Raw genomic sequence first — 9,881 nt, 5'->3', positions numbered from 1 at the left:
AGAAGGGACAAGACTTGCCAAAAGTCTCATGGCCTCCGAAGGCTTCAAGATTCTGTAAAGAAAGGAAGAGGGGGCTGGCAGTTAATCTCTGAAGAGGAACACGAGACAGATGTGACTGCGTGCAGCAGAACAAATGGGGGACAGATCAATAAGGTATAAGTGATGGTCAACAGAAGATTTGGGCATTGTTCCCCCCAAGCCTCTTCCTTTGTTTTCTCATCTTTAAATAGAGGCTAACGCTTCCAGTCTGTCTACCAAAAGATCCTGCCACCTCACCACAGCATCAGCCTAGAGAGCAGAGGTTTTATGAAGGCCCTTGGTTCCTGGTGACTGAGTTCCCAAACCAGGCCACAGCAGGCACTGTAAGGAAGACAGTCAGAAAGCCTCACGGAGGCCTGATGCTGTGATGCTGCTGCTTGATGGAAAGACTAGCAGGCTTTTGGGAGGTCTGGGAAGCAGGGACCTAGTACTGTCCTTGGGCTTTGTGCAAAGAACAGTGCCATAAGCAGCCCCCACAACAGAAAATAAATATTTATTGTAAATAAATAGTGTTTGTTCGAAGACATAGTGTAAGAAAATGATACCCCAAGCTATTGAGTGTTGTTGCCTAGTCCCTTCTGAAGCTCATCCCCTACAATGAACGAATGGGATGAGGTCCGGGTTTGGGGTTAGTGGAAGAAAAACACCCTTGTGAAATGCAGGTCCACAGTGCTTCCAGGGACACACGCACAACGGGCCTAGCTCAAGCTGGGGGCCCCGGAGACCTAGACAATCCAAACTCAGTGCTCTGGTTGTGACAAGAGGGAGTGCCAAGTAAGGACCATGTGCAAGGGCCCAGGACAGGGCTGTGTGCTCTCTGCTATCCTGAAGGAGATGGAGAACATATTCTGTAGGCTGGTCTAGAAGATACTGCCGGGACCAAGTCAAAGGGCTGGCCTCCTCAAGAGCATGTGTCTCTGTGGCACCAGGGGGTTGAGTCACCAGGGCTCAATTAGGCCACTTCAATACGAATCCATGCTATGGGCAAGAAGAGACCACAGTAGGTTAAAGACCAAAGAGCAGTAGCTAACCTCACCTATCCACCGCTGGCACCTCAGCCTCCAAGATCTCCCAGCCCCATATCCAGCCTCACCCCGTCTCCCCTACACAGGGCCCTCCTAGAGGGGAGGCCTGAGCCCAGGCTGAGGAAGTAGTACCTGTTGAAGGTGGTGAGCGTGATCAACTCAAGCACCAGCTCTAAGCCACAGAAAATGAGCAGAATGGTGCTCATGACAACTTCAAGGCGCAGAATGTAGGTCTGCAGCAAGAGGTAATAGGAAGCCATCATGGCTGACGGAATGGTCATGGCCAAGCTGATCCCAAGGGGCATCATCCTTTGACAGAGGTTCCCTTTTGTAGCTGTCAAGACAGGCACAAAACAGGCCCTGGGGATCACTTCCAGTGGCCTGCCCTGAGCTTACAAGGCTGGAGCAGGGAAAGCCACGGAGGCTGCAAAATGGGTGGAAGTCCAGGTTTAGAAGTCATGCAGGTCTGTGGTGATGGGAAACTTGGCCTAGAAGAGTTAGGACTTTGGGTTCCTCCCTCCTCCTCCAAAGGAGCACTCGGGACCATCACAGCAAGGACATATGCCCCTGACACCCAGTGCCCACCGCAAGGGGGAAGGCCCCGGGAGAACCACGTGCCCCCCCGGCCTCCTCTGTCCAGAGGAAGGAAAGGGACTGTCCAACCCTGTAACCTTCCCCTGGGCCACAGAAGGGGGCCAGGACCCTTTCGGTCCCCTGCTAAGGTGCGGGGATCAGCCACTTACCAAAAAAGAGGCGGATGATTTCAACGCCAAGGTAAAGAAAGAGCATGATCAGGTCCAGAACTAGGTTGGCTGTTGGGTACGGTAACAGAAGACCTGCGGGGGCCAGAACGAGGCTGCAGCAGGCGGCGGGGGAGGGGTGCCGGTCTGACACCTCACCCCTGCTGTGCGGCTGGACAGGCACAGCACAACCGGGGGTCGGCGCCGGTCCTTCAGGCTCTCCAGGCAACACTTTGGGAGGGGCGGGGCCGGACGGGCGGGGCTGCTTGGGGGCGGGGCCAGACGAGGGGCGGGGCGACGTTCACCCAGGGCTCTGGGGGGTCAGGGGCGGGGCTTCGCGCCAGGGAGGGGGGCGCACGCCTCACCTTTGTACATGAACACGAAGAGCTCCAGCAGGAAGTAGGTGGCGCTGTACCAGCCATTGAGAAAGAGCAAGATCTCCAGGGAGATGGACGACAGCCGGCGGTCTGGAGGGGGAGGCCCGAGGTTGGTGAGCGGCTGGGCCGCGTCCCCCCCGCCTCCCGCCCCGGCCGGCCCCCGCCCGCCCCGGCTCGCCCGCGTTCACGGCCGCGGCCAGCGCACTCCTCGCTGTGGACCCGTGGGGAAACCGAGGCCTGGGCGGGGGTCCCCGAACGCGGAGACTCACACACCTCGGGCAGCTCACCTCGCGGTGCCATCGCCACTCAGTCCCCATGGAAACTGCTGGCGCGGCGCCTGGGCTCCCGGAGACCAGCTCGGCGCCTGCCGGAAGTGAGGGGCGGGGCGAGGCGGCGCCCGCCCGGAAGGGCCGCTCTAGCTGGCGGCCGCTCCAGCTCGGTGGGGGCGGCCGCCGAGCATGCGCGAGGCCTGCGGCGCTGGGCCCTGGCGGGGGCGCGGCCTCTGGGGGCGGGGCCTCCGCCTGGCGAAGGGCGGGGCCTCCGCCTGGCGAAGGGCGGGGCAAGCGGAGGCGAGCCCTGCCGGGGCGCCCACGTGAGAGGCCGAGGGCGGCTCGGGGCGGGCCCCCTCCGGGCGTCAGCTTTCTTCAGTGCTCCCGCACAACCATCCTGGGGGACGGGGCTGCTACTGAGGCAGACAGCAGCGAGCCCCAAGATGCCCTCCTGCGCAGGGCTCAGACACTCCCTCCTCTCAGACCCCCCTCGCATACCCCCACTTCTCCCTCCCTCTGGAACCCACACTCGTGCCCCCAGAAAAAGCCCCCTAATTGTTGAACCTCTCCCTCTCCCGCGAGTGCGTCCCTGCACCTCCGTGCACACTTCTCCTGCACATCCTGCACACCCTCCTAGCCTGCCTCTCCCAGCTCCGGAGTCATCTTCCCCCAAATCCTCGTCGGCCCGTGGCCCCCTACTACCTCTGGGACCAAATGGAAAATTCTGTGCTTGGCATCTAAAGCCCTTCACAGCCTTTACAATCTACACACTTCCTGCAGCTCCTTGCCCAAGAGGCGCTCTCTTCCTCTTCCATGCCTTTTCCCTAGCTGTGCCCCATACCTGGAATGCCATCCCTGCCTCCCTCTTCTAGCTTCCCTGACTTCTTCAAGTCTCAAACCCCAGGTTCAGTGCATAAGTCCGTCCTGGCCTCCCCCTCCCAGTGCCTTCTCTCTGGAACTGCCTCCCAAGGACTCTGCTCTGTAGAGGCTGTGTCCTGGGTGATTGGCAGGTAGAGTTAGGGCTTGAACCCTGAAGGGCAGGGACTGACTTGTTCACTTTCTTTGTATCTCTTCCATAAGACAACATTTATATGTAAATGTATACAAAAGATAAACCAATGCAAGGTAAGGACCTACAGAAAAGCATTTCCACCATTTTACAGGTGAAGAAACTGAGGCTCTGAGAAGCTGCCCACAGTCACACAAGTAATGAGCGCTAGGACCAGGCCTTGAATCCAGGCCCCCTCCCTGTGTTTTAGGCCCATGCCAGACTCCCACATGGCCCTAGGGCTGACCACAGAAACAATTTGTCAGACTCTGGATCTAGTCTAGGAACAAATAAGGCAGCTGGAGAAGGCTGAAAATTCATTGAATCCAAACTGCTCATGTTCATCTCAGGAAAACGGAAGAGCTAAGAAAGGAAATGGCCTCTCAAAGGCCGGGTCTACCTATAGGGAAAGGGGATATGCAGGCCACCAAGGGAAGGAAACCAGGCATCACCACCAACAGAAACAGCCTGGCCTTGGAAATTTATGGCAAAAGGGATACATTTATTACCTATTTTAAAAAAGTACAAAAGGGCTGTAGAGCATAAAAACCTCCAAGCCCAAGTCTCTTAAGTGTGCCAGTGTTATTCTCTGCATGCCCAGGCCTGCGGTGGGGGGAGAGGGAGCAGCCAAAGGGGGCTCTTAATAAGGGCTCCTAGGTGGAACTTCCTGGTTGCAGGAAGGGAGCCAATGGGCCCTCAGGCTCTAGGGGAAGTGGTACAGAGGGGCCGTGCTGTGTCGTGGGCAGCAGGCTGCGCAGGAGACCTTTAGTTAGCATGCAGGTGAGTAATAGGGAACATGTGCCCGCCTTGCCCTGGTCATGGGCCCCCAATGATGCAGCAGGCAGGGTTCCCGCAGTCTGGCTGGTGCAGAGGGGTCAGCTTCGCACTCTGGTGAATTCCTTGCGCAGCCACAGAGAATCCTGGTAGAACCGTGGATCACCCAGGCGGATGGCTGTCCTCTTGTAGAAGTAGCAATAGAGAACAGCAGCTGGGGATAAGAATGGGAAAAGGGCCCTGAAGGGTACTCCCCTTCAAGCTGCTCCTCTGGGGACATGACATGGGAGATAGTGGGATCAGACTCCCCAGCACCACCAGGTGAGGGGTGGGAAGGGGAAGGACCACTGCAGGGGTGATGGGACTTATGCCACTGGCTGACTCTAGAATGAAGGACCTGCTGGGGGAAGGTGATGTGGTCCTTACCCAGTCTCTGAAACACAAACAGGGTTTGAAGACCATCTGTCCAAATAAAATGCTTGGAGTTTTTCCAGCGCAGGTTCTAAAGGAGAGAAGCAGCCAAGGTAAAGCCAGCATTCAGATGTGGCCCTTGCTCTGTCTGTACTTCTGACCCCACACAGGATGCACCACCACATGGCCCAGCTCTTTCCCATGCACCAACCCATTATGTTCTTAGGCCCAGTCCTCCCACTGACTGGTACAGGAGCTTGGACCATTGCAGCCTGGCCATGCTGATAGCTCCCAATCCCGGGGCTCACCACGCTGATGTTAGCGTAGACAACCAAGCAGCAGGACCCAGCCATTGGAACTCCTGTGCTCCCCTGGGATTACAGATGGGGACATTTTCTTAACAGACTAACCAAGTTCTCTTTTTCCTGGGAAAGGATGATGGGGCATGGCCCTTCCACACATAAATGCTTTGTCAAGCCCTTCATTGCTTCCCTTACCAGGAAGAGGCATTCACTATGTATGAGGTCCAGGCCTGGGACTCCTGTGTGGACAGGGTCAGCCTGTTTACTCCTCTCATCTTGGTCTATGCTCCTGGTAGCCAAGGGCTCAGGTGTACTCGGAATTAAACAGCTCGGCTCAGGAGCTTTACAAAATAAAAGCAGAACCTATTTTGGCTTCAGCACGAAGATCTCAGAAAATCCTCTTATCTCCCCTGCCGGGCAGACAGTACAAGGCCAGGAGCTGTGCCAGCTTAGTGCCACGTCACCAGCATGAGCTGGCTTCCTACTTGTGAGCTCTGCTCCTCTCCTGAGGGCTGGAGTTTTGGCAATCCACACCTTCCCCTCAGACTACCTCTCTGATGAGCCAGCCCAGACCAGGGTATGTAGAGCTGGGCCTGGAATTAAGGAAGCCAGGCTCAAACTCTGTCTCAGATCTGTAGCTAGCAGGGTCATCCTGGGCCAGTCATTTCATTTCTCTCAAGCCTCTGAGACAAAGGAAAAAGCCTCTGCCAATGCAGACTGACCCTCTCTGCAACTCATCATATTAGGGAGCTCCCCCGAGTCTTACTCAGGCTCACCTGGCCAGGAGGCCCCTGAGGAAGCCTGCCCTGTAGCTGCTAGCTGCGCCAGCCAGCGCACTCCCACCCCACGTCTTTTTTGCCTTCTTGAGGGACTCGCGGTTGAGACATCCCAGGAGGATTCTCCACCCTACAAGATGGTGGGCTCCCCTCACAATTCCATGTATGGTGGGCACCGTCTGTCCAACAGGCCTGATGTTGCATGAGCAAGCTTGGTTGAACTGCTCTTTTCCTCCTTTTTAAATCTCTGTTTAATGAGAGGTGATTTCTTTGGAAATAAGGATGATGTAAAAACAAAAAAATATCATTAAATAGAGTACATTTCTAAAAAGAAAGAATTAGAAGATGGGTGTTTGTTTCTGGGAGATGACGGAAGTCCTTAACAAAACTCTGCTATTTTCTGGAGGTCCTTCTATTCAGTTCTGAGCCCAAATCAGTCTGCACCATCATACACATATGCACACACACACAGGTACATATATACATACACATATATATTCACACGTATATGTATATAATAATGGATGGACTCTGTAGATTGTCCACATGACGGCCTATCACAATAGGCAGTCTTTATCCACTTGCTTTTTCCTGTGTGGATGGTTACATCAAACTTTTTTTGTCACTATGGATCTCTTCTAGGAGGCCCTGCCATGTTATGGGCCTTCATGTGACCATTATGGTGTCATCCATAAACTAGAGCATGTGGAAGACTTCATTATAAGAAATCCCTCTTCACTGTAAATTCTGTGTTTGATCTCCTCTACGACAGTGGCAAATATTTTCGTCTGTTTGTTGTCCTTTCATTTTCACCCTTGATCACTCTTGGGAAATGTTTTTTTCTTTTTCAGTGGGGTGGGAGAGGCAATTAGGGTAAAATGACTTGCCTAGGGTCACACAGCTAGTAACTGTCAGAGGCCAGATTTGAACTTAGTGGACTCCTTCTGACTCCAGGGACAGTGCTGTATCCACTGCACCATCTATCAATCCCCTCCTCATGAAAGTTGTGTTCTGGGCCTGTTTTTCTCCTCTCCCTTCCCTTCCTTGGTGATCTCATCAGCTCTTACATGTTCCAATGTCATCAATGATTGACTCCCAATCTTTAAATTCAGCCCAAATCTCTCTCCTGCATCCTGTCCCATGCTACTAATTCCTCTGGATATCCTGTATGCATCTAAAACCGAATTGGAATGAGTGGAGAAGCATTTCCTGAATGCTCACTATATGCTGGGTACTGTGCTAACAAGTTCAAAATAAGCCTCACTATTCCATTTCCTCCATTCCAAAAGGCAGCCAGGTCACTCCATTCTCCCCCAGACTTCTTCCTGCCAGCTAGGTTCCCAAAGCATGATTGCTCTCTCTCCATCATCCTGAAGCTCCCAGCACCCATCTCTGCATGCCCACAGCTTCTAACCTGGCTCTTGCAAGACATCAATGGACCTCACACTTCTAGTCTCTTTCCTCTGCAATTGGTCCTCCCCAAAGCTGCCAAAACAAGTTGCTAAAACACGGATCTGACCATGTCACTCCTCTCCTCAAAAATCCCCCAAGGTTTCCACTCCCTCTAGGATAAAATACAAATCTCGGTCTGGAGTTCCAAATGCCTCATGAGAGGGTTTCCACTTCACTTTCCTGTCATTTCTCTCTCTCGTTCCTCTTGCTCTTCTCTGGCCCTGACATTCCATCCCCACCATGTCTGCACACAGACCCCCCTACAACCTACAAATGCTCTCTCCTCATCACCACCTCTTATGATTTCTATGTTCCCTCGGAGCACATCTCAGTCACTCTTCTCTCGTGATTAGGGAAGGGTCTGTTTTTTCCTTTGAATTCTCAGTATCTGGCAGTGGCTCACACATGTCAGATACTTAATACACGTTTGGCTGCAGTGACCTCAACAGTGACCTGTGGTGCTTCCATTTTTACTGGCCCCATCATCCTGCAAGACCATCACATCCGAGAAAAAGGCTGTGCTCTTGGCCATGCAGGAAACTGAAGGGATCCACTGGCTGCAGAGACAGTAATCCTAAGGGTCTGGTGGTTGGGAGACTTGCTATGGGGACTTGGCTTCAGATGACACCTGTAAATGATGATCTGGAGAAAGAACAGCCTTTTCTGACCCATCCAGGAGGAGAAGGCCAACTCCCTGTGAGCAGGGACTGACTGACTGGTCTATGGAACCCCAGGGCCCAGCCCCCAGCACTGCACGAACACGGGATCATTGCCCAGAGTTGTGTGTTCTCTTTAAAGCAGGAATCATGAAACCACATGGAAGGCTGCTGGAAGTAACAAAGAAGGTGAAGAACATCAGAACAGCTGTTTCACCTCACACCTGGTGAATCAGCCAAGGTGACCAGAGAAAGCAGCAGTCAGCGATGGAGGGTAACAATGCTGCTGGAACTGCGAAATGGCCCAACCATCCTAACAAGCAGCTTGGAGCTACCCAGAGATTTCACTGTTGGCAGAAGCTCTAAACTCCCAAGAGACTGAGGAACAAAAGAAAGACCTCATATGCACAAAAATATTTACAGCTGTCCTCATAGCAGCAAAGAACTGGGAACAGAGTGAACACCTCCACCTCCTGCGGCACACAGACGTGAATGAGAATCGTTACCACCTTGTAAGAAATGCCTTGAGAAAAGGACAGGAAGACATGGACCAGGAAAAACAATTACTGTAACAAGGTCAGTGCAGACCAGGACGGATGGAGGACAAGAACAGCAGGTCTGCGCAGAGGTGGGAGGGCTGAGGCCTTGTACTTGGGCTCAACCTTTTCCCCCTCATTTTTATTCTGGCCTCGTAAGCCGGGTGCTCTAGGAGAGGCGCCAAACAGACCAAAGCCTTATGCGAAGAGAAGAAGAAACCTTGGCCCTGCGGGCCCTGCCCCCGGCCCCATCCTAGCCCCTCACTTACCAGGACCCAGACGTGCAGGGGTATGCTGAGAGACAGGTAGATGGCCGTGAGGATGATGGTCCCTTTAAACTTTCGGAAGAGGAGGCTAACCAGCCCGGCCTGGAACACGAAGGTGTTGAAGAACATGAGGAAGATGATGATGACGTTGAAGAGGATGGCGATGTCCTGGATGCTGCGGGCACAAAGCGGAGATGAGCAGGGCTGCCCCCGGGAGCCCGCCCTCGCCCTCCCGGGGCCCAGGGGACCCACATGAAGAGCACCAGCTGGACCACGGGGGCCACGCGCAGCAGCTCCGAGAAGGCGTTCACGAACACGTCGTAGAGCAGCAGCACCAGCTGCAAGGCCAGCACCAGGCTGTAGTTGCTCGTCTGCAGCATGTTCGGTCCGCAGGGCCCGGCCTGCGGGGGGCATCCCCCACGGGGCAGCGTCAAGCCTGCGGCCCGCGGCGCCTTCCGCGGCCCGCTCCGGACCAGGAGCCTGCGGAGGAGGGGGCGTGGGTCAGGCCGCGCCCCCCGCCCCACGCTCCTTCAGGGGCCCCGTCGGAGCCCCGGCTCTCGGGGACTTGTCCGTCCTCCCTCCTGCGGTGCGGCCACAGCGCTCCGCCAGCCTTAGAGCGCTACGGCAACGGGCGGCGCCGCGGTGCAGAAGGGGAAACTGAGGCCCGAGGGGGGCGGCGCCCGGCCCAAGGTCACCCCGCCGGGCCGCGGGGCACGACAGCTCCCGGAGCCAGCCGGCCCGCCCGGACAGACGTCGGCGGCTCAAGGCCCCGTCCTCCCCTACTCCCGCCTCCTCCCCCGACAAGCCGAGCAGCGGCTCTCCCTCTCACCTGGGGCAGCCATCCTAGGTTGTCATGGAAACTCCGAGGAGCCCGCCCCCCGCCTTCCGGAGGTCACTTAAATCCCGGAAGTGCGTAAGGACGCGGGCTCCGGGGCCGCTCTAGCCACCAAGCCCCAGCACGTCTCTCGATGGTCGAGCCGGCGGCCATGTTTCATATCCCCTCAGACAAAAGCACCCAGCAGCCTGTCTGGTTTTCCTTACTCCCTCCATCTTGCTAAAGATCCTCCCGGGCGAATGCATTTCCGCCCGCCCCCTAGTTCCTGTCCCGCGCAGGGTGCGGTGGGAAGATAGTGAGGGGAGCGGAGGGAGCAAAGGGAGGCAGAAGTGGGTGGGACCTAGCGTCAGTTGAGACGCCGGAAGGGAGCCCGTG

At 55.4% G+C, this 9,881-nt stretch overlaps 2 protein-coding genes across 3 annotated transcripts; both read right to left on the bottom strand.

Annotated features, from left to right (window-relative positions):
• Positions 1 to 516: 516 nt before the first annotated feature.
• On the bottom strand, positions 517 to 2,638 carry TMEM216 (transmembrane protein 216). Its single transcript, XM_072638828.1, has 5 exons — positions 2,469 to 2,638; positions 2,170 to 2,271; positions 1,808 to 1,900; positions 1,197 to 1,398; positions 517 to 1,017 (listed from the first exon to the last, which is right to left on the bottom strand). The coding sequence occupies exons 1-5, from the start codon at positions 2,479 to 2,481 to the stop codon at positions 1,002 to 1,004; spliced, it is 426 nt and encodes a 141-aa protein (XP_072494929.1). The 5' UTR covers positions 2,482 to 2,638; the 3' UTR covers positions 517 to 1,001.
• Positions 2,639 to 3,979: 1,341 nt separating this feature from the next.
• TMEM138 (transmembrane protein 138) lies at positions 3,980 to 9,822 on the bottom strand. Of its 2 annotated transcripts, XM_072638826.1 has the most exons (5): positions 9,501 to 9,603; positions 8,924 to 9,151; positions 8,675 to 8,846; positions 4,699 to 4,774; positions 3,980 to 4,486 (listed from the first exon to the last, which is right to left on the bottom strand). In XM_072638826.1, the coding sequence occupies exons 2-5, from the start codon at positions 9,049 to 9,051 to the stop codon at positions 4,374 to 4,376; spliced, it is 489 nt and encodes a 162-aa protein (XP_072494927.1). In that variant the 5' UTR covers positions 9,052 to 9,151; positions 9,501 to 9,603; the 3' UTR covers positions 3,980 to 4,373. The 2 variants fall into 2 exon arrangements, with proteins under 2 accessions (XP_072494927.1, XP_072494928.1); XM_072638827.1 differs by lacking the exon at positions 8,924 to 9,151 and having other exon boundaries at positions 9,501 to 9,822.
• Between the last annotated feature and the right edge of the window lie 59 nt (positions 9,823 to 9,881).

Source organism: Notamacropus eugenii, chromosome 2 (assembly GCF_028372415.1).
Source record: "Notamacropus eugenii isolate mMacEug1 chromosome 2, mMacEug1.pri_v2, whole genome shotgun sequence".
NCBI lineage: Eukaryota > Metazoa > Chordata > Mammalia > Diprotodontia > Macropodidae > Notamacropus > Notamacropus eugenii.
Note: the sequence above shows the minus strand (reverse complement) of the source record. Positions and strands in the feature narration are given on the sequence as shown.

Excerpts from the sequence above, each read along its gene's own strand:
- TMEM216 (XM_072638828.1), bottom strand. Across the intron at positions 1,901-2,169 it reads CTTCGTGTTCATGTACAAAG|GTCTTCTGTTACCGTACCCA; the intron begins GTGAGGCGTGCG and ends TGGCCCCCGCAG. Across the intron at positions 1,399-1,807 it reads AATCATCCGCCTCTTTTTTG|CTACAAAAGGGAACCTCTGT; the intron begins GTAAGTGGCTGA and ends CTGTCTTGACAG.
- TMEM138 (XM_072638826.1), bottom strand. The coding sequence starts at position 9,051 with ATGCTGCAGACGAGCAACTACAGCCTGGTGCTGGCCTTGCAGCTGGTG. Across the intron at positions 8,847-8,923 it reads GTCCAGCTGGTGCTCTTCAT|CATCCAGGACATCGCCATCC; the intron begins GTGGGTCCCCTG and ends TTGTGCCCGCAG. Across the intron at positions 4,775-8,674 it reads CCCTGCACGTCTGGGTCCTG|AACCTGCGCTGGAAAAACTC; the intron begins GTAAGTGAGGGG and ends TCTCTCCTTTAG.